General features: G+C 40.2%; 1 protein-coding gene across 1 annotated transcript in view; it reads left to right on the plus strand.

Annotated features, from left to right (window-relative positions):
* Window positions 1-23213, plus strand: part of LOC125462926 (high mobility group protein HMG-I/HMG-Y) — a 97878-nt gene that overhangs the window by 44693 nt on the left and 29972 nt on the right. Inside the window, exon 5 of the mRNA XM_059653414.1 lies at window positions 4183-4233. Coding sequence (XP_059509397.1) covers window positions 4183-4233 — 51 coding nt within the window. The remainder of the gene's footprint in view (window positions 1-4182; window positions 4234-23213) is intronic.

The following is a 23213-nucleotide window of genomic DNA, read 5'->3' on the forward strand; positions in this document are numbered from 1 at the left end:
AATGAAGAAGTAGGTATAGTGTTATATAGGATATGGCAATATAAGATTTTTCCTTTAGGAACTTAATGTTGATTACGTTGAACCAGATTAGCCTTGAGATTGATCTGTGTATCAGTTTGTAATTGTAATCTGTCATTGTTTTTGACATGTCACAAGTTTGCCAAGACTTTTGCAGCATAAATGCTATCAGAATAGCTTAAAACAGAGTATTACTTTAGTCTGCTAACACGCAATGATTTCTACCAATTTGGGTCGTACAGTTGCCAGAATGATGTGCAGTTATGGAGTGCAATTACACTTCAGTACTTCTTTAAACAGAAGGTTTAGGAATTACTTAGTGGAAGATGTTCCATTGTACACTCAGGTTTCATTCTGCCCCACTTTACAAAATAGCCCTTGAGATATCATCATGTTGTTCTTCCATTGGGAGAGTCCGTTGCCTAGCCCAATCTCATCTTCACATATGTAAGTATCCTTGCATGCACACATGACCACATTTCAACAGGAGTTTCTGAATAGCAGTGAGGAACAGGAAGCCTGCCTGGTTTCTCTCTCATTCTGTTCAATAAAAAAGCATTAACACCAATTTCATTGTTGAATCACCATTCTGACAAAGATAAGCTAGTTCCAAATAGGGCAATGATTGAAACTGGTTTTTCCTGGCTTGTGTGTCCAAACGTACACAGGACTTCCTAAGCCAATTATTAGCGAATCTTTGCAGAAGTTTAAAAGGGCTTCTACAGCAAAGAATAATTATCATAATGTTGCAAAACTACTTTTCCCTTTTTTTGTTTGGTGAGGTGTTCAATTACAATATTAAGAAAGAGAATAATAGATTTCTACATGTTTGTATCCTGGGTCTATTTCCATTACTTTGCTAAACTGATGTAGAAGTTCAGCCTATTATGTTATTTGCCCTGGAATCTGGTGGACAATTAGTCAGATATTGACAATTTTAGGGGCACACAGTAAAAATGTAAGGTGTTAAATAATTAGGCCAGGTCTCATATATACAATTGTCTAACTTACTGGACATTATAAAAATGATGAATATTTTGGCTGTTTGAACTAATTTCAACTTTATCACTATTTGTTTTCCATTCTGGGATACTTTCACTGTTTAAGCATAACATTGCTCTCAGTACTGCCTTTTTGAATCTTTTCTGTCAGGCTTTAATCCAGTCCCACCACTGAAACCAGCCTAGGCAAATATCCCGTGTAAGTGTGATTGTGAATTTTTATCCTTTTTCATTGCCTCATCCTTTTCACAACCTTTAATATAGTAAGACACAGCATGCTGATTTAGCACTCTATGGTGCAGTTTCAAGAAAGTGCCTATTTCGAATTTCATTGTTACCTATTCCCTCCACCTCTATGCCAGTGATGCCAACACACCTCTAATATTAGATTCATCTCTTGTGCCTGCATAGTTGGGTGGTACGGTGGCTCAGTGGCTAACACTGCTGCCTCATATCGACCTGGGATCGATTCCATCCTTTGGTGACTCAGCGTGGAGTTTGCACATTCTCCTCGTGTTTATGTGGGTTTCCTCCCGGTGCTCCGGGTTCCTCCCACAGTGCAAAGATGTGCAGGTTAGGTGAATTGGCTATGTTAAATTGCCCATAGTGTTCAGGGATGTATAGAATAGGTCGATTACAGGGGGATGGGTCTGGGTGGGATCCCCTGAGGATTGGTGTAGACTTGTTGGGCCAAAAGGCCTGTTTCCGCACTTTGTAGAATCAGATCATAGAGTCTCTGTGATAGTTTGGTTTGACTCTCAATTTTCCTCCACCCATAGCACCCAAAACCCAACTTGTTGCTCTATTTTGTTGCTGACTCAACCTGAATTAATGGTAGATAACTGCCCCTTTGCTAACAAGATAAGTTTCAAAACTCAAGTCCTTTCTAACTCTAAAACTACCTTTTTTCTGTCATAGAAATATTGCCTTCTTGATTTCTAGTTTTTCCAGTGGCATTTACATTCTCAATTACCTCTTTGTTTCTCAGTAATTGACAATTGACATTGATCCACGCAGAATTCAAAAGCTGTACTCTCTGTAAATACCAGTTGATCCAACACTTCAACTTTTGCATCCAAGCTCAAATGAAATCATAGTAAAATATCAGCATTGTTTTCGGCGCCATCTGTTGCCTCCCATTCCAAATCAATTCATTTAAAATTCTCATTCTTATTTACGAATTTCCCGGTGGGCTTAGTGTACCCAATCCTGCAACAAATGCTATTTCTTGGCTCCATCCTTAATACTTTTGAGCTTGAACAGCTATCTTTCCAGTTCTCCTGTATTTTTAATTCTTATTCCTGTTTGTGACTAATCCCTCTATTCCAGGAGATATGCTATCTTGGTGTGTCTTGCTGGTCTGTTCTCTCATATCCCCTGCTTGTTTGCACCCACTCTGTGATGGCTGTGATCTATCTGTACCTAGCTTGATCTTCTCTTACTGCTATTCACTTACTAGACTTCTCTGCAGATTTTCATCTGAGTAAAAATAGCTGAAATACTGACTTTTCATTTTTGGATGTCACTATGTCTATATTTAAAGCACTTATTTATTTCTCTTACAGTTTGTGTTTGGAGTTTTATGCAATTTGTCTTGGCAGCATTCACAATTGAAAGCACTCCGTTTTCTTTCCTAAACTTTTATTATTGTCCAGGTTTCTGAGGCATACAGGAAACTGGATAGAATGAAATATCTTATGAGTTTGTTTTTTTTTTAAACTTGTTAGAAGCTTGAATTCTTGTGCTGTTGATACATCCTTCATCTTCACAATACGGCTTCTGGCTATCTCTGTCCTTCTCACTTCGGCAGCTTATCCATCACCTTCTGGTAGCCTTTGTCCTAAATTGACAAATTTTTATTTTCATTTATTCATTGGATGTGGGTGCTCGTGGCCAGACCAGCCTTTATTGCCTATCCCTGGTTGCCTTTGAGAAGGCGTGGTGAGCTGCATTATTGAGCTACTGCAGTTCTTGGGGTGTAGGGACACCTACGTTGCTATTAGTTAGGAAATTCTGTTGTTTTAAAATAGTGACAGTGAAGGAATAGAGACATGGTTCCAACCCAGAATAATGTCGGGTTGAAGGGAAACTTGAGGTGTTGGTGCTTGCATGTATTTATTCCCATGTCCTTCCAGGTGGTGGAGATCATGGGTTCGGAGAATGTTGTAGAAGGAGCATTGGTGAATTGCATCTTGTAAATGATACGTGCTGCTGCCACGATGTGTCAGTGGTGGAGGGAGTGAATTTTGAAGATACTGTGTTGGGTACCCTATCAAGTGGGCTGCTTTATCCTGGATGATGTTGAGATTTTTTTTTACAATTATTGGAGTTCCACTGAGGGAAATGGAGTGTATTCTATCATGCCTCTGCCTTATGCCTTGTAAATGGTATTCGGGGTTTGAGGACTCAGGAGTTGCATTACTTGCCTCAGAATTCCTAGCCACAGCTGCAATATTTATGTGGCTGGTCCAGTTTATCAGGAGTTTCTGAAATGGTAAGGGTGATGGCAGTGCAATTGAATGTCAAGTGCTAATGGTTAGCTTTTCTTTTGTTTGGGATTGCCCTTGCCTAGCTCTTGTGTGCCGCAAATATAACTTGCTATTTATCGGCCAAAGTCTGGATGTTGTCAAAGTCCAGTGTAATACCAAAATCATCAATCTTCATACTAGTTTCTACCAATGCATCCTTTTAACTAACATTACTTTTGTCTTCTTGGTGTTCAGTCTCAATCCTTATTCTAAATTTTTAGATTTTACTTGACCTATGATATTTTGTAGATACTCTTCTGATTTCTGCAAGTAGCGCTGTGTTTTCAGCGTACCAGGAGTTTGTCAAACTTGTGGCACACATTTGTGATAGACTTTTCAAATATCATGCAACTACATTGCAGATGTGTTCCTGAATCCCCCCTCCATGCTTCACTCATTCCAATGTTTAAAAGCCTTCTCACAAACTATCGCCTAGATTTTCAACTGAGGTAGCACACACTACAGGGATTATGAAGTTTCTTGGGATTTTTCTTTTTCTTTTTGGCAACACGACAGCTACTGTATAAGTACAAGTTTATTTTTATATTGACCCCTGTGAAAAATGAACAGCTTGGTGTGCCAAAAACACACCACCACTGCTTTGCATTCTAACTATGTTTTCCATGGAATTCCAGAAAGGTGAAACGTCAGGAACAAAAAAACCCAGAGGTAGACCAAGAAAAAGGGTAAGCAATTTTGGTTTCCCTAAAAAAAATATATTTTTCACTAACAGTGTTTAATATTTTTCTACATTTTAAAAATCTTGCTTTAGGTTTGCTCGGATGATGTGGCTTTCTTAAAGCCTTGTAAATCTTTATTACACCTCTAAAGGTTTATTTTCTATTAATCCAGTATTCAGCATAAGTGAAATATGCATTATATATTGCTACCTGTCAAAGAGAACTAGATTTCTTTAGATGTGAACTTTGTTATCTGTTATGCATGTTAAGTCATGTCTTCCACGCTTATTGTCCACCTGCTACAAAACACAAAGATGACGTGCAAATACCTATAACATTATCAGATATTATCAGAATTGTTATACTTGAAGTAACAGTAATTCGCAGTTAATTTAAGGCAACTAATTCAATGTGTTCATTCTTCCTTCTGATTTGTTTTATTTTTATCCACTAACTAACTGTTGTGCTTACATTAAAAGTAACTATTTACTTTTTGCCTGCAAAGACTTTTGTTTAAGGTCGATTTACTTGGGGACATGCTGTGCTGAAGAATATTTTGGTGATGGTATCAGCAGTGTACGGTGATGATCTTTTGGAAATATGCAGGCTAGGAATATTTTGACATCAATCAGTATGTACTTCTGATTTGATGCCAGTACTGCCATTTTCACTCAGACCTGAGCATGCATTCTGCAGCAGGAAGGAGATAACCTTCCCAAAACCCCATATAGTATCCCCAACTTCTAAAGTTAATACCAGGTTATGGGCACGTCTCCTTGGCCTATAGCATGCAAAAGAGAAAGAGGAGAGAAGATACCAAGCTGGACAAGCTGCCAGAAAAGGTAGGGAAGAAGGACTCTGAGCAAAAAGGCTATAGTATTTGGGGAGTAGTTGTCATTCTGATGCTAATTGAGGAGCGGTGTGCTAGTTCTATCCACATTGAATTGCTGCCACTTTCTGTACCCACATTTCAGCCTCAGACCAAGGTGAGGGCAACATCGTCAGTATCTGGGAAGGTAACTGTGGCTTTGAATTTTTACACGTGGATTCTTTCCATCCAAGAGCAGACAACATATGTAACATCTTCACTATTGAATTGTGCATTAGGAAGACCATTGAGATTGTGTGTTCACCGAACGGGGGGGTAACAAAAACAGAAATTGCTTGAAAAAAATCAGCAGGTATGGTAGTGTCTGTGGAGAGAGAATAGTGTTAATGTTTTGGGCCAAATGACCCGTCTTCAGGGATGTATTTCAGTGCTGTCTTGCTAGAGAGAAGCACACAGAGTGAGCATGTGCTTTATCAAAGATAATGAGCTTCGCCATGGTAGAGGGTGCCACTGATGGCATGCATATTGCTTTGCAGATACTGCGTGTCACTTGTGACGGAGAGGAATCCCTTATGGTTGTGCTGCATCTCAATGTCTAGAGTATCATGCAGGTCAGTGCCTGGTTGTCCTGGTAGATTGTTGCTGGCCTTATTCTGCAGCGTTCCACTGTGTCATCTTTAATGAGTTATCCAGTAAAGCCACAGGGTAGTTAATGAATGATGAGGACTGACCTTTAGTGCTAAAGTTCATGGAACTGATACTGACTTTACACAAATGCGAGCCCCCGATGAAATGTGTGACCACTCAACAACATACCATTTGGTGAATTTGTGGACTGCATGTTATAAATTGTATACTCTGCTTCTAATAAGTGTCAGCCATGGATGGAGTAGGTGCTTATGAATATAGTATCAATCGGGTAGAGTGCTTTTGCTTTGTCCTGGATTAGATTCCCTACAGTGTGGAAACAGGGCCTTCGGCCCAACGAGTCCATACCGCCCTTTGGAGCACCCTACCCAAACCCATCCCCCTATAACCTACACATCCCTGAACACTACGGGCAATTTACCATGGCTAATCCACCTAGCCTGCACATCTTTGGACTGTGGGAGGAAACCGGAGCACCTGGAGGAAACCCACGCAGACACAGGGAGAATGTGCAATCTCCGCATAGACGGTTGCCCGAGGCTGGAATCGAACCTGGGTCCCTGGTGCTGTGAGGATACAGTGCCAACCACTGAGCCACCATGCCGCCCCCAATGGATAGTGTCAAGCTTCTTGTGTTGTTGGAGATGTACCCATCCAGGCAAGTGTGGAGAACTCCATCACACTCCTGACTTGTGCCTTGTAGATGGAGAAGCTTTGGGAAGTCAAGAAATGAGTTACTCACTGTAGTATTCCTAGCCTTTGACCTGCTGTTGTAGCCACTGTGTTTATGTGGTGATTCCAGTTGAGTTTCCGGTAAGTGGAGCCATTTTTTTGGGGCCTTGGACAGAATGCTACATCTGCCTGTATACCTCCCATTTCACCTCGTCCAAGGCACCAATCATTCTAAAACCAGCAGAGTTTCACCTGTACGTCTTCTACCTTGGTCTATTGCATCTGTTGGTCTGAATGTGGTCTCTTCTATACTGGGGAGACCAGGCGCAGACTTGGGGACCGTTTTGTAGAGCGCCTATGCGTGATACGCTCCAATCAACAACATGTTCGGTTGCCAACTATTTCAACATTCCCTCCCACTCCATTGTTGAGATGTCCATCCTCGCCCTCCTCTACTATTAAAATGATACTGCAGGAGCAACACCTTACGGTTTGCCTTGGGAACCTTAGGATCCAGTGGGCTCAACATAGAACAAAAACAGAAGTTGCTGGAAAAGTTCAGCAGGTCTGGCAGCATTTGTGAAGAAAAAATCATCAGTTAACGTTTCGGGCCCAGTGACCCTTCTTCAGAACTGATGGTAGCTAGGAAAACATCAATTTATACGCAGAAAATAGGGAGGGTCTGGGATAGGCAGTAAATGATAGGATAGAGCCTAAAGAGAGAGAAGAACAGTTCGACAGACAAAGGAGTTGATAACAATCCGGCTGGGAGGGTGAATAGTTGTTAACAGGGTCTGTGAATGACTAATAACAGGTGGTATGTAATGGCAAGCTATGTGATAACAAGGCCTGGTGTGTGGGGTAGGGGACTAGGACATGGGAGAGTTTAGGCCCTAAAATTATTGAACTCGATATTGAGTCCAGAGGGCTACAGGGTCCCCAAGCGGAAAATGAGGTGTTGTTCTTCCAGTTTGCATTGAGCTTCACTGGAACACTGCAGCAAGCTAGAGACAGAGATGTTGGTTAGGGAATAGGGCGGTGTGTTGAAATGGCAGATAGTTCATGGTTGTACGTGCGAGCAGAACATAGATGTTTTGTGAAGCAGTCACCCAGTCTACGCTTCATTTCCCCAGTGTAGAGGAAACCACATTGTGAGCAGCGAATGCAATAGACTAGATTCTGGGAAGTGCAGGTGAAGTGCTGCTTCACTTGGAAGGTATGTTTGGGCCCTTGGATACTGGTGATGGATGCTGGTGGGATGACACTTAAGGACAAGATGAACCTTGTTGCTGTTGTGGGAGGCAAGAGTGGTGAAGACAGACGTATGGGAGATGGGTTGGACCTGTTGAGGGTCCACAACAGCGATGCGGTTTGCCTTGTCCTTACCTACCATCCCACCAGCATCCGCATCCAGAAGATCAACAGATGGCATCTTGCCGGAGGTGGCGAAAATGGCATCACCAGACACCTATTCCCCTCCCCTCCCTGGTCTGCCTTCCACAGGGACTGTCCCCTCTGGGACAGTCTGGTCCACACTTCCTCCATCCCCAACACCCCTGCCCCCTACCACAGCCCTATGTCACCTTGTCCTGTAACAGGCGAAGGTGCAACACCTGCCCATTTACCTCCTCCCTCCCCAGTATCCAAGGGCCCAAACATACCTTCCAGGTGAAGCCACACTTCACCTGCACTTCCTAGAATCTAATCTACTGCATTCACTGCTCACAATCTGGTCTCCTCGACACTGGGGAAATGAAGCATAGACTGGGTGACCGCTTCGCAGAATATCTACGTTCTGCCCACATAAAAGACCCTGAACTACCTGCCACTTCAATACACCACCCTGCTCCCTGGCCAACATCTCTGTCTCTGGCCTGATAAAACCTGTCCGTCTTCCTCCTCACCTATCCACTCCACCCTTCCCACTGACCTATCTTGACAACCCCTCCCCTGAATCCACTTATTGCCATCCCGTCTCTCTTCCCCCAGCCCCAACCCTCCCTCTATTTATTTCCCAGCTCCTTTTCCCCCTCTGTTTCTCCAGCTCCACGTTTCATTGATTCCGGCTTCCAGCATCTGCAGTCGTACTAACTCGTAACCTCTGAAATTCAGCCGTTTTGTTCATGTTTGAACCAAGGCTTTAATGACGCCAGGAGCTGAGTCCTGGCAGAACCCAAACTGGGTGTCACTGTGCAGGTTATTGTTGAGCAGGTGCTGCATGATAGCACGATTGATGACACCTTCCATCACTTTACCGATGATTGACAGTAGACTGATGGGATTTTATTTGGCTAATTTTGTTTTTTTTTTCCTACATATTGTGTACAGGATGCCATACCTGGGCAGCGACTTCACGTTGTCGGATAGATGCCAATGTTGTAACTGTCCTTGGAGAATTTAGTTAGAACAGTGGCAAGTTCTGGAGCACAAGTATTCAGTATGTTGCCAGAATGTTGTCTGGAGCAACATCCTTTGAAGTATCCAGAGCTTCCACCCATTTCTTGATATCATGTGGAGTGATTTGAATTGGCTGAAGATGAGCATCTGTGTTTCTGGGCACCACTGGAGGAGGTCAGGATGGATCCTCCTTTTGGCGCACCTGGTTGATGATTGCCACAAACACTTCAACCATACCTTTTGCACTGATGTGCTTGGCTCTTCCATCACTAAGGATAGGAATATTTGTGGAGCCTTCCTGTCTAATGAGTTGTTTAATTGTGCACCACCATTCCCATCACTGGATGTGGTAGAACTTCAGAGTTTAGATCGAAGAGCTAATCCAGCCCAAACTATATCAGTTGCTGCCTATGTTGTTTGACATGCAAATAGTGCTGTTTAATATATCCATCAGGTTGACACCTCATTTTTAGTATGCCTGGTGCTGTTCCTGACATCCCCTCTGCATATACCATTGAACCAGTCATGAATAGTTGAGTGCAGGATATGTCTGGCCATGAAGTTGCAGATTGTGCTGGAGAACAATTCTGCTCCTGTTGATGGCTTACTGTACTTCACAGATGCCCAGTCTTGAGTTGCTATACCTGTATGAAGTCTGTCCCATTTATCACAATGATACTGCCACGTAACACAATGGAGGGTATTCATGATGTGCAAGTGGGACATAGTCTCCACAAGGACTGTGCATTGATCACTCTTATCAATATTGTCATGGACAATTGAATCTGCAGCCGACAGATTGGTAGGGATGAGTTCAAGAATATTTTCCCCCTTATTGGTTCCCTCCTCACCTGCCACAAAATCTGGAGAGCAGCTGTGTGCTTTAGGACCCAGCCATCTTGATCAGTTTTGTAATGGACATGAGCTTACTGTATTAAAAATGTACATTTATATAGCACTGTTAAGGTAATAAAATTTCTCAAGTTGCTTTGTGGTAGTGCTGTAAGAGTGTGACAAGGGGATATTAGACCAGATGACTGAAAACTTGTTCAATTAAATATTTTTTAATGAGGACCAGAGAGGAGGAGAAATTTTGTAATTCTTTATTGTAGGTGATTGAGGCAGAAGAACTTCCTAACTTGGGATGTTTCAAGAATAGAACTAAAGGAAAATTAAAACTAATGAAACAGGAGAAATAACTGAGAAAGACCTCAAGCAGGTGCAACTACTGAAGATTCGATTTTAACCAAAATAGGTGCTAAATGGGTGCGTTGATACTAAATCAATATTGTCTTGATTGACACTCAATTTTCATCTCAAATTATGTTAATAAGCAATTAAACTTGTCTGAAGGAGCAACATTAGATATTAATAACTTTAGCATTCAAGTATTAATTGAACTTTTGTAGAGGATTATGTGTATATCCCTCACACCCACTTCCATTGAAGATTTGAGATACTTTGGCTGGCAGCGAATGGCATAGTATAGAATGGCTCAGTAACCGGGTTCTCCATGGCTCTTGAAAAGAGACTAGCACAACACTTATTCTCTGACAATGAATCTTCAGAGAATGTCCATTATAACTTTTGGTTGAATGCATAAAATCTTGGTGAGCTGTTGCAGAAAGCTTCTTGATGTATTTCAGAGGCCTCCCGGTCTCTAGGTGAGTCCCAGTGTGGACTCCTCTGCTTTTTTTTCCCTCTCTATCTACTTTGGAAGGACTGTAATGTTTAACTTTTAACTTTATTTCTTTATTTTTCTAATTTATACCTAAGATTTTGTACCTAGACACCTTTGTACCTAGGATGGTGCCAAAAATAATGATTTTGCACACTTTTCACTGTACTTACGTACCCCTGTACTTGAGTACATGTGACAATAAAACCTTCTTCTAATTCTAATTCTTTATCACACCGCCACAGTATTTAACATAAAATGGTGGGTATCCCTTTATGGTACTTGACTTGAAATGACTTGTACTTCAAATTTAAATTGACAACATTGCCATAGGTTTATTTCATTCATTCATGAGATAAGGACATCACAGTCTGGCCCAGCATTTAGTGCCCATCTCTAATTGCCTAATAGGCAGTTAAGAGATAACCATTTGCTGTGGGTCTGGAGTCACATGGAGGCTAAACCAGGTATGGGTGGCAGTTTCCTGTTGAATGTGACCTTTTGAGTTGTTGGATTTTTCTGAAAAATGTCTGATTTCCCAAGTTTCACCTGCTTCAATTCTGTAGGTTCATGGTTGACCCTATGTGGAATGCTATGCTCAGTTTCATTTATTCTTTCCCTAAGCTATTACTAAGCTCATCTCATGCATGAGGTCTAATTCCTGCTTCTTTGTCCTATTCCTCTGAAACAAATAATATCTGAACATTCCTTCCTGGCTCTCTTGCTAGAATAATTGCGATGGTTCAGTCTTCTCAGATGCTGACTCCAACTTTTATAAACTACCATCTATATCCCTTTCAAAAAACAGCTCTCTGCTTTTATGCCATTGTAAACTGGTTCTTCATTTCCAATATTGTTTCTTCTTGTCCTTGGATGTGTTGTTATGTCCCTGGTGTGGCAACCTTATCAAAATTTATAAAATAATGAGGGGTACAGATAATTGTTTTTTTTTCTTCCTAGAATGGGGGATTTCAAGATGAGGGCATACGTTTTTAAGGTGAGAAGAGAGCAACTTAAAAATGACATGCGGTGCAAATTTGTTACTCCAGAGGGTGCCTTGCTTGTGGAAAGAACTTCTGAGGAAGTGGTGGATGTAGGTACAAATAAATGTTTAAAAGATGTTTGGATAAGTACAAGAATGGGGAAGGTTTGTAAGGTTATGGGCCAGGAGCAGACAGGTGGGACTAGTTTAGTTTGGAATTATGTTCGGCATGGACTGGTTGGACAGAAGAGTCTGTTTCTGTGTTGTATGACTGTATAACTTCCTGTGTGAGTCTCAGTTATCAAAATACTGCACCTCTCAAAAGTGAATAGACCAAGCAAAATTAAAGTGACATAATGTGAATGTGAATGTAATGGTATTTCCATGCTTCACCTCCTTGATTTTTCTCATAAGAATGACCATACCATCCACCTTCTAATATCTATTCTGGTGACCAGTTCCATGACGCATGCACATCTGATTATTCACGGCATTTCAAGTAATTGTTTGCTGTTCCACTTTCTTACCCAAAAATGTATTGTCATTTGATGTTATCTGCAGATGTGAACTCAAACTTCACATATGCACCTGGACAACCAGTTTGATCCTTTCACCACAATCCTTAATCCCTCTTCCACTCCTGTGCTACCTCAAGATGTTTGACGTCCTGTCTTGGATGATCTACAATTTTTACCAGTTAAACACTGGAATGATCAATGGATTGACTTCAGTTGCCACCACAAATTCTATAACCATGTAATCCGTTCCATCCACCCTTCCTGACTACTTCGTCATGAACCACACGACATCCTGTTTCATTACATAGACTGCTACTTACATCTCTGAATCATAGCGCAACTTAACCCTTACCTCAGCCCATCTGTTGTTGAACCCCTCCTGCATTCCTATTTCACCACTGAACATAATTACTCTGATACTTTTCTGTCTGGTTTTCCATCCTCTACCTTCAAAAATTCCAATTTATCCAAAATAATGTTGACGTTTCCTATAGCGCACCAAGTTCTGCACACCCTACACATTCTGTTTTACTCAACTACTGGCAATTGGCCATTCAGCAGCTTACATTCAGCCTTTCTATTTTCCAAAACGAGTTGAAATTCACCTCTCTGATTAAGTTCAATCTCAACATCTTTTTCTCTCTATAAAACTGTGAATCACCTTTTTGGTTGTTTTTATACATTGAAGGGGCATTATGAATATAGATTATTTTTAGCTTCTTTTTATATAATTGTAGTTGCCAAGTAACTGCTTTTGAAGTGGATAGTCAATGTTTCCAGCCACAGCTATTTTGTTTTTGAGACCCCTACATGTACTACGGACAGGGTCTTGAAAAGCTGAAATCCACACAAATAGTCAACAGTTGGTAACCAGTTGTTAAATGTATTTGCATTTCTCTGTTTGCTGCTGGGCTAGATTTGTCTATCAGCTTTAAATTATTATCCATTCAAATTGCTGTAGAAGACTTAGCCAAAACTGACTAATGGATGGTATGCTGAAAGATATTTCAGGATATGGAAAAATGAAACGGAGTTGTGGAATGTGATCCCAAAACGCCAATAAATATCTTCGAATTCTACGTGGAAAAGATATTCAAGTTGTTAAATTAGCTTTAAAGCAGTAGCCTTGGCCAAAGGCCTTTATTTGGGCTGTCTTTTTCTGATTTAATGTTGCCTTTTGAGTTAGGCTTTTTGATATTATGCTGGATTTTCCAAGTTTCATTTTTTATAAGTTCAAAGTTGGACCCCATCTGAAGTACCATGCTCAGTTTTATTCACAGCACCTTACAAAGGGCAAATTAAACTTGGAGCACGTGCAATACAGCAATACAGCTTATACTCGAATAATATTGGGAATAATAGAAAGGATTTAATATCATTGATGGGGAAATGATTTCCTTTGTTTGGGGAATTGAGAAAAAAGATAACCTAATTGAAAGTCAAAGATATAGTCTTAAAGGATAAATTCTAGAATCTCTGAGAGTCTTGGAACACTGTAGCCCATCCCCTTCCAAATGCTGTGAATGCCAGGCTAATTGGAACTTACAGTATTAATAGATGTTGATAAATCTTTGAGTTAGAGTTTTCTTGGTTAAGTTGGGTATATGGAGTTCAAGTGTAGACCAGTCATTATCAAATTGAATGGTATCGCAGACTCACGGGACTAACTGACCTATTTTCTTTCAAATGTACCTTGGTCCCTAATGTTATCCACAGAGAATTATTCATCATTGCATTGACACTTTTCTTTGCAGTAAAGTTGCTTAAAAGGATTTTGTGATCAAGAAATTACCTTGTTCTGCTTCTAGGAGATCCCTGCCATTGTCAAAATAATGCTAATGAAATGAAAGCAGATGTACAAATGTCCCTGACCAATGAATCCTGACACTATGATTGGGCTTGCTAAAACCCTAGAAGCATAAGGGAATTTAGTTGAGATTCTTTTGAGTTAACAGCTATGTTTACGTTAATGTAAATTCAACAAAAGCACTGACTCTTGAAAGTCTCTGTTGTCTTTATCCTGCATTGCAAACCAGATATCCAGGCAACTGAGCTAACCAACATCTGTCTTTGAGAAATGGGGATGGGGGCAACTATATATGGTGTTAATTTTTGAAGGGCAAGCAAAATAAATTTGGGAGACTGAATTAGCTCAATGACAAAGTATGGTGGTCTTTTCAATTGTTCTTTACAAAGAGCAAAATTCTTAGTTATTAAAGGAATACCAAATTCCTGTACTGATGTTGTTTATTAACCAAGTAGTGTCGTTTGATCATATTTTAAAACTCACCAATGATCACAACATTGCACGGATTGTTTTTCTAGGAAGGAACTGAGCTGTGAATCCGTTGGTGAACGTTAGCTTGTGGTCTTTGAGGGGTATTGACATGGGATCTTCATAGTTTTAGGATGAGTACACTTGCAGTGTGTATTGAATTACAACATGCTTGAACTTGAATCACCAAGGTTTTTTTCTAATCACAAGGGGGACAATTTAGCCACATGTCCTTTGAGTAGAAGTTAATATGTTCTTATTAATTGTTTGATGTTTTAATTGTCACTTATTACACTGTTCTGCACTTACAACTATGAGAATTTTTCCATGAAGTATTGAAGGCAAATGAGTTAATACAGGGCTGCAAGGAATGATGAATTAGAGACTTTCACAGTGCATTTTCTTACAGGCAGTTTTTATATTTATGAATATTTAATCCCTTTTTAAAAGTCATTGGGGACTTTGCTTCCACAACTGTCTTCCAACCTGTCCTTTCATTGTATTTCCGTTGACACAAACATTGCTTCAAAATGCTGACACACCAAACCATTGGAAATAACTTTTTTCCTTACTTGTTGCATAATTTTGAATATCTCTTTCAAAAATTCTTTCCAGTCAAGTACCAGTAATTCCATTCCTTTATCCCAAATCTACGCCTCCTCTCCAGCTTGCTTCTCGACTGTACTGCTCGTCAGCTTCTTACATTCGTGTACAATTTTGCTCGCCAAGCCCCACCCCACCATGTTCTGTTCATCCATTTCCTATGCATTTAGCCATCTTCATCCTGTGTTTCCCAGTACACTGAAGTTAAAATTTTTTGTTTGAGCCTCATCTCATTTTAGCTCAAGGTCTTTAAACCTTCAAATGCTGATCTATCTTTTGATGGTATTCCAGTTCTGCATCTCTTATGAATCCTCCTCCACTGCTACCATTGTCTTTTGGCTATCACAGTCCTAGAGTTCCTAAGCCTCTCCAAGTTACTGCATTCCTCCCAAGTTTTCTTTTAATGTTACCTTAGCCTAACATTCGGGCTCCACTGTGAATCATTTTATTTCCCTTTATTAATGCACAATTAATGTTCAGTTGTTACGCTATCCAGCGTAAAACATCGTGAGCCATTACAATCTATTAAATGTGTTGAACAAAAATATAAGGTATTTTGGGTTTGACTGGAATCTGGAGATTAGACTGGAATAAACATGATAATGCAAAGCATCGTGAACTAGTTTCGCATTTTACCTCCGTGCCTCTTGTCTGTGGATTTGAAAAACAGCAGTTTTGTTATTACCTGTCAGTGTATCTTACAGCTCCAATGTACAAGTGATGAAATCTAGCTCTCATAATCTTGCCCATCACCTTGTCACTGACGGAAGACTGCCGCAGTTATTGCCAGCCCTAAGTATACAGCAATGGCTGGAGTTAACAAATCGGTATAAAAGATGTAAGTAATACAGAAACTGAGAACTCCTGTGCATAAAAATACACTCCTGTATTACATTTTATAAGATCAAGCGTTTTACAGCGGTTATATGAAATTGCAACTTTTCTATCAGCATTTAACATTAAAATCTTAATGGTTTTGTCAGCATTCTAAATTTCATTAAATTATTCTAGCCATAATTTTAAACCCCACAAGACAGGCAGAAAGGGGTGATTTATAGTAGGATCAAACCATCAAATAGGTGAAATGTCATTCCAACTCACCAAGCATGCAGTTACCATTTTCATGGTGGCAGGGCTTGAGATATTTAGTGAAACACTGAATCAAAGTGGTTTGTGCTCATTCAACATTCATGGATTTGTTCTAGCAGCCTGGAAATGTACTGCAATTGAAAGCTTCATCAGTGCATTTCCAGTCAAAAGACAAGACCAGTAAGAACCATGGTTTCTCTCCCGCACTTACCCCACCAGAAACTATGCTTGAGAGTTCATCTTTTGCCTCATATAAGAGGACTGTCGTTGGTAACTGCCCTTGTGCAAAAACACGAGCGTAAATTGGTTGTATCTCTGGCATTTTCATAAAAAGACCTAAGATTCTGGAAAAGTAAAAAGATGTTTTATTTTGCTGTACCATTTGAATATTCGTCCTGGAAGCATTTCATTTGAAATTTATAATCTTCTATTCACTGTTGCTCATCAGGGTTATCAGATTTTTAAGCTGGTAGTCAACATTGTGGTGTGAGTCTGATCTCAATCAGCATTTCTTCCTGTTTCCTGTGAGAGTCAGCCATTAGTCATAAGGGTTCCCATTTCCTCAAACTCACCACAAAATAAACAGGGTGTCTTACTCACACTGAACTGTCGGCAGTCATCCAGAGGTTCTTTGCTAACTCAGTATCAGTAGCAGTGCTTCCTTCGTTTGGCACAGAACATATTTTGTAAGTTATTTTAATCAAAGATGGAGATGGGGTTGGAAATACACTCGTAAAGTAATACAGTACAAACCAAAGAATATTTTCTGTTAACCAGTATTCCAGCAGAAAGATTAGTGTTACTTTGAGCAAAATGTAGCAGCTTTCTCATTTAGAAAGTTTAATAATGTTATCTCTTAGCTTTATGCCAAACTAGAAAACTTGCAAAAACTGAGTACAGAGGCACACAGACTTGTTTATAATTTAAACCAGATTAGAGTCTCTAATATTATACTATTTGTAATCTAGGTAAACGAGTAACACTACACAAAATGAAGGGGATTTGTTTGCAGTAGAAGATTTAGCAATGACTAAAGAGAAAAGTTAGTGGTGAAGATTCTTTATGTATTTCCTAGAGGAGCTGAAAGTGTGCTGACTCTAGAAAGTTCTGATTTTTCAACACTGTCTATAAATTTCTTGTATTCTGCTGTTAACTGCAAATCTTGGTTTTGAAGTTGAATATAAGGAGCAGTGTGTTTATGTCACCAGGTGAATCCACAGATAACAGTATCATCAATGAAAAGGAGTAATTTCTTTCTTTAAACAAATATTTTGATACGTTTTACAATGCTATCCAACTAGTACTGATTAATTCATCAACGATAACACAATTTATGTTCGGCTAGCACAGTTAACGCAATAAAACATCTAAAGGTACTTCATAGGAGTTTAGAAAACATAAATAGCATCAAATCACAAAAGAAGCTATCAGGAGACAAATGTTTGCCTTCAAAAGTAGTTTATAAGGAGAGTCTTAAAGAAAGAAAGTGAGCTAGTGAAGTCACGAGATGCAACAAAGGAATTCTGCAGCTTAGGGTCCTGGCAACTGAAGGAGTGGCCATCATGTGGACTGATTTAAATCAGAGATGCTTACAAGCCAAAATTAAATGAATGTGATTTTATAGAGTTCCTTCTTTTTATTCATTTTTCATGTCCAGATGTTGCTGGCAAGTCTAGTCTTTCTTGCCCAACGCTGTGATAGTTGTTGAATTGTTTTCTTAAATCTCTGACATTCATGTTGTGCAGGTATACCCATAGAGCCATTAGGAAGAGAATTTCAAGTTTTTTTTAACCCAGTAGCAGTGAAGCACCAGTGATATACATTCAAGGGGAGGATAATATGTGGTTGGAAGGGGACTTGCAGGTGATGGGTCCTATCCTCTGCTGCATATGTCCTTTTAGGTGATGAGGTCACCGGGTTGGAAGGTGCAATTGAAGAATGTGTTGCTGTAGTACATTTTGGGTTGGTAGAAACTATTGCCAGTGGGCACCAGTGGGGGACAGAGCTTTGCTGGAGGCGCACTGATGATGTCACTTAACATGGTGAAGTAACATTTTCAATCAAACACACTGGCTCGGTGAGCAAGTCAACAAAGTAAGAGTGTATTTTTAACATTGTGAGTATGGAGCCGATCAAGTGGCCAGATTTTTTTCCCCTAGATAGTATCAAACCAAAAGTGTTGTTGGAATTAAATTCATCCAGCCAAGTGATAAGTCTTCTGTTAAACTCCTAATTTATATCCTGCATTGATGGATTTTGGGGAGTCTGGCAATGAGCTTCTTAGTATTATGATTTTCATAATGATCCACATGTTATTTTGGGAAAAAAAAATCCCAGTGTCTAATTTTAAGGAATTACATGACAAAATATCAAATTTTAATATTTTTATAGTAGCAAACAAACTAAAATCATTGGTTAAACATTACCTAATAGGAAAGTAATGCTCTAAATTATAGACAGCTTTGAACTTTGCACCATGACTGATAACCTCTCAGCAGAATTGTAGTCATTTTGTTTATTCACTTGCAAGATTATGGATGTCACTGGCTGGCCATCATTCATTGCCAGCCCCTAGATGCCCTAGAGAAGGAAGCGGTAAGCTACCTTATAGAACCGCTGTAGTCCATGTGCTGTAGATTGTCTCTTAGGGATTCTGACTTGGTGACAGTCAGGTCGATGGCTGTCTTGATGGGGAACTTAAATCATGGTGTTCCCATTTATCTGCTGCCCTTGTCCTTCTACACAAAAACGTTCATGGGTTTCGAGGGAACTGTCTAAGGACAGTTAAGGTAAATTTCTGCAGTGCATCTTGCTGATTGTACACGCAGTTGCTACTGTGCTTTGGTGTTGGAGGGAGTCAAGTGTTTGTGGATGTGGTGCCAACGGGTGGACTGCTTTGTCTTGGAAGGTGCAAGCTTCCTGGTTGTTGATGGAACTCCTGAAACTCCTGCATTGATTTTTGTGGAACTGAGATGACCGGTGCCCAATAACTACAAGCATCTTGCTTTACGCAAGGCATAAGTCCAACCATAGTGTTTTCCCCTTGATTTTCCCTTTGACCTTGGCTTTGCTCAGCTTCGTTGATGCTACACAGTCTAATACTGCCTTCATGTAATGGGCAATTGCTTGCATTTCACCACTGGCATTCAGTTCTTTTCTACGTGTTTAGACCCAGTCTTTAATGAGGCCAGGAACTGAGCAGCCCTGGAAAATCTAAACTGAGTGTCGTTGTGTAGCTGATGGCCTATTATTGCTGGACTGTTAATCCAGACATGCAGGGAATGTAGAATTTTCATTTGAATTCAGCCCAGTGTTTTAATCCCACTATGCCAGAGGGTGAAATTTTGAATTCGTAAAAATCTGGATTTAAGAGGCTGTTGATTTTTTGGAAAAACCCAACTGGTTCACTAATGTCCTTAAGAGAAGGAAGCTGCCATCCTTACCTGGTCTGGAATAAATGTGACTCCAGACCCACAGCAATGCAGTTGACTCTTAACTGCCCACTAGGATGGGGAATAAATGCTGACTCAGCTGGCAATGTCCTCATCCCGTGAATGAATGAATGAATAAAAACAAAAGGACAGATTATTGCTGAGTAAGAGCCATTTGTTAGCACTGTCATGAAACCCTTCCACCAGTGTGCTGATGATCAAAAGTAATCTGATAGGGCAATAGTTGGACATACATTGCTGGTTAAATGCCAATGTTAAGAAGTGAAGTCATGAAACGAGTGGAGCTAATGTGATTTTGTTTCAGCATAAAATGCAGTTGATGTAGGAACAATAAACAATATCCCCTACCACCAGTTCCATGAAAGAGCAATTCATGGTGAAAGCACTACAGGTTAATTGTTTTTTGATCAGAGGTTATTGTAGATTAAAGCTTTTTTCTGCCAGTTCTTTTTGAAGTTTTATTTTCTATCTGAGAGATTGATGCTTAAACCAATAATCACATATACACACTGTACTGTAAAAATAAAATCAGTGATAGATGAATGTGAAGAACACGTTTGACTTCCACTGGATAGTGCAATGGTTATACAGCATTTATGTTTTCGCTAAGCTGTGAGTATATACTGATTTCATTTAAGGTGTTTTTAAAAACAAACTTCCCAACTGCTATAATTTGTGACAAAGACATATTGAGTAAACAAAAGCATCTATTAGAAAAGCGTAATTAAATAGAAAAGGGATTGTGAACAGCAAGCAAAGCAAAAAGTGACATGCTAGCTTCTGGGCTCACACCCAAACACTGATCCATATTATATTCTACCAAGAGTTCTAACAAAAAACATGCCATGGATGTAGCAATGGGGTGCTGCTCATTTTTGAAAATTACACCATAATTAATTAACAATCCATCTCTCATCAGGCTGGAGTCCTTTGCATTTTCTGTAGGATTTGTAAAGCAGTTGCCAGGTCCTATAGGACCGAAATGAAACTGCGCAAAGTAGCAAGTTGTGTCAATGAACATTCAGTCAAATAACCTTGAGTTCAAGTGAGAAAGAATGGAGTAATATAGATGGGATGCAATACAGCAAATTTAGGCCTAAAATGTAAACTCCAGTAATGGAATTAAAGACATGCTAGTATGTCTTAAGTTTCTGGCTTGTGAGAGAAGGTGGTAATGGGGCATCCCACCACAGAACCAGCAGTCTGAGGTCCATGCTAATGTTCTGAGGACACAGGTTCAAATCCCAGTATGGCAGCTAGTAGAATCATTTAATAAAATTGTAACTATGAAGCTATTTCCAGTAATGACGAGCACTGCTGATTGTAAAAACCTTTGTTTGCTAATATAATCTGATCTGCCACATTCTTACTTAGTCTGGCTTAGATGTTACTTTAGACCCACAACAATGTGATTTTATCTTAAAAGTGTTCTGAAATGGCCAGGACACTTGGGTAAATAAAATGACTACAAACTCAAGAAAAAAATTGAACGGATAACACAGCATTGGCCCATATTAGAGAGGATGATGTCAAACCCAACCTCAAAGACCCTGCAAAATTGTCCTTACTAATATTTGTGGGCTTGTGACAAAACTGTAAGAGTTAACCCTTAGACTAGTTTGTCATAGTTAAAGAATTGTAGCTTACAGAAGGTATGTTCTGATCCACCAACAGAACTGACCCAGCATAGACAGTGGCACAGTGGTGTGCAGTCGGGAAGGAGTTGCCGTAGCAGTCATCAACAGTGATGCTGGACTCCATGAAGTCTCACGGCATAAGGCCAAACATAGACAGGGAAGCCCCCCTGCCAATTATCGCCTACAAACCTCTATCAGCTGATGAATCAGTACTGCTTTATGTTGAACACCAATTGGAGGAAACACCTGAGGATGGCAAGGTCACAATCTGTTCTGGATTAGGGACTTCAATGGCCATCACCAGAAGTGGCTCGGCAGACCACTGCTGACTGAGCTGGTTGAGTCCTAATGACCGTAGCTGCTTGATTAGATATGCAGCAGAATGTGAGGGAACCAACAACAGGAAAAAAATTCTACTTGACCTCATCTTGACCAAGCTACCTGTCACAGATGCTTCTCTCCATGATGGTATTGGTAGGACTAGCCTCTGCAAGGTCCATGTAGAGATATAATCTCATTATCATATTGAGGATTGCCTGCATTGTCTTGTGTGGCACAAGTATCTAGCTAAATGGGATGGAGTTCAAACAGGATTCAAAACTGAGCTTTCAGAAGGCATTACGGGCCATCATCAGCAACAGAATTGTATTCATCCACAATCTGTACATGACCCTGAACAGGTGGACATGTAATGGATGCCGTCGACCCAAAAACCAGGGGGCATAATGTAAAAATTACGGGTCACCATTTCAGGATAGAGAGGAGCAGAATTTTTTATCTCTGAAGGTTTTGCAGTCGTGGACCTCTGCCTCAGAAGGCAGTGGACCTTGAGTCACTGCCAATAATGGATAGGTTTTTGTTAGATAAAGGAATCAAAGGTTATTGGGGGTGGACAGCAATGTAGAATTCAAAAACCAAAGAGATCCACTATGACCTTTTTGAATGGTGGTGGGCTTGAAGGGCAAATGGCTGCCTTCTGCTCCTAATTTTCAGGAAGAATTGATGATGAGATATTTGCAACTTGCACCTAGTTCTGCTAGTATCTTTTTCTTTTGGTAGATTAGAGCCATGGAGTCATCCAACACAGAAACTGACCCTTTGGCCCATCTCGTCCATGCCAACCAGGGTTCCTAAACTGAATTAGTTCCATTTGCCTCTAGACCTCTAGACCTTTCCTATCTCATGTGCCAGTGCACATGCATTGTAAATGTTACAATTATACTCTCGTCTACAACTTCCTCTGGCAGCTCGTTACATACATGCACTGCCCTGTGAGAGAAAAAGTTGCTCCTCAGGTCCCTTTTAAATCTTTCCCTGCTCACCTTAAATGTATGACCTTGAAGGTTGGACTCCCCTACTGTGGCGAAAAGGTATGACACTTGTTTTTTTCACCTTATCCATACCTGTCATGATTTTATCAATTTCTGTAATGTCACTCCTCAGCCTCCTATGTTCCAGAGAAAAATGTCCCAGCCTCTCCTTATAACTCAAACCTTCCAGTCTTGGTAATGTCCTTGTAAACTGTTTTTGTATCCTTTCTCATTTAATATCTTTCCTAGAGCAGGGTGGCCAGAATTGTAAACAGTGCTCCAAATGTGGTCTTAGCAATGTCTTGTTTAACTGTAAGATGACGTCCCAACTCCTGTACTCAGTGTTGTGACAGGTGAAGGGCAACTATGCCAAATGCCTGTTTTTTTTTATTTACACCACCTTGTCTACCTGTGACATCACTTTCAAGGAAATATGTACTGCACACCTCGGTGTCTCTGTCAGACAGCACTTTCCAGGGCCTTGCCATTAACTGTGTAAGTCCTGACCACCAACCTTCCTTCAAATGTGACTGTGGGGCTTGCTGGTATTATGTAATGTGGGGTTAATCACTAATATGTCTTCAGAAGAGGTATAGGAAAAAGTTCCAGTAGTTTAAGACTGGTGAACATTGAAAGACGTTTTATCTCCTAAGATGCAGTAACTTGGTCTATGCTACATGGTTACAGAACTGCTTTACAAGGAATGCAAACTGGCTAGCTCCTCTGAGACACAGTGATCTATATATCACTGAGTGAAGCTATCCCAGAGCTTCTGAATTAATCCTTTTAGTGAAACTGCCTTAAACAACAATATTACAAACAATTAAAATCCTTCACAGGATGTGCATGTTGCTGGCAAATCCAGCCCATTTCTATTTGCCCATTTACAGTAGGTG

This window comes from Stegostoma tigrinum, chromosome 21 (assembly GCF_030684315.1).
Source record: "Stegostoma tigrinum isolate sSteTig4 chromosome 21, sSteTig4.hap1, whole genome shotgun sequence".
Lineage (NCBI taxonomy): Eukaryota > Metazoa > Chordata > Chondrichthyes > Orectolobiformes > Stegostomatidae > Stegostoma > Stegostoma tigrinum.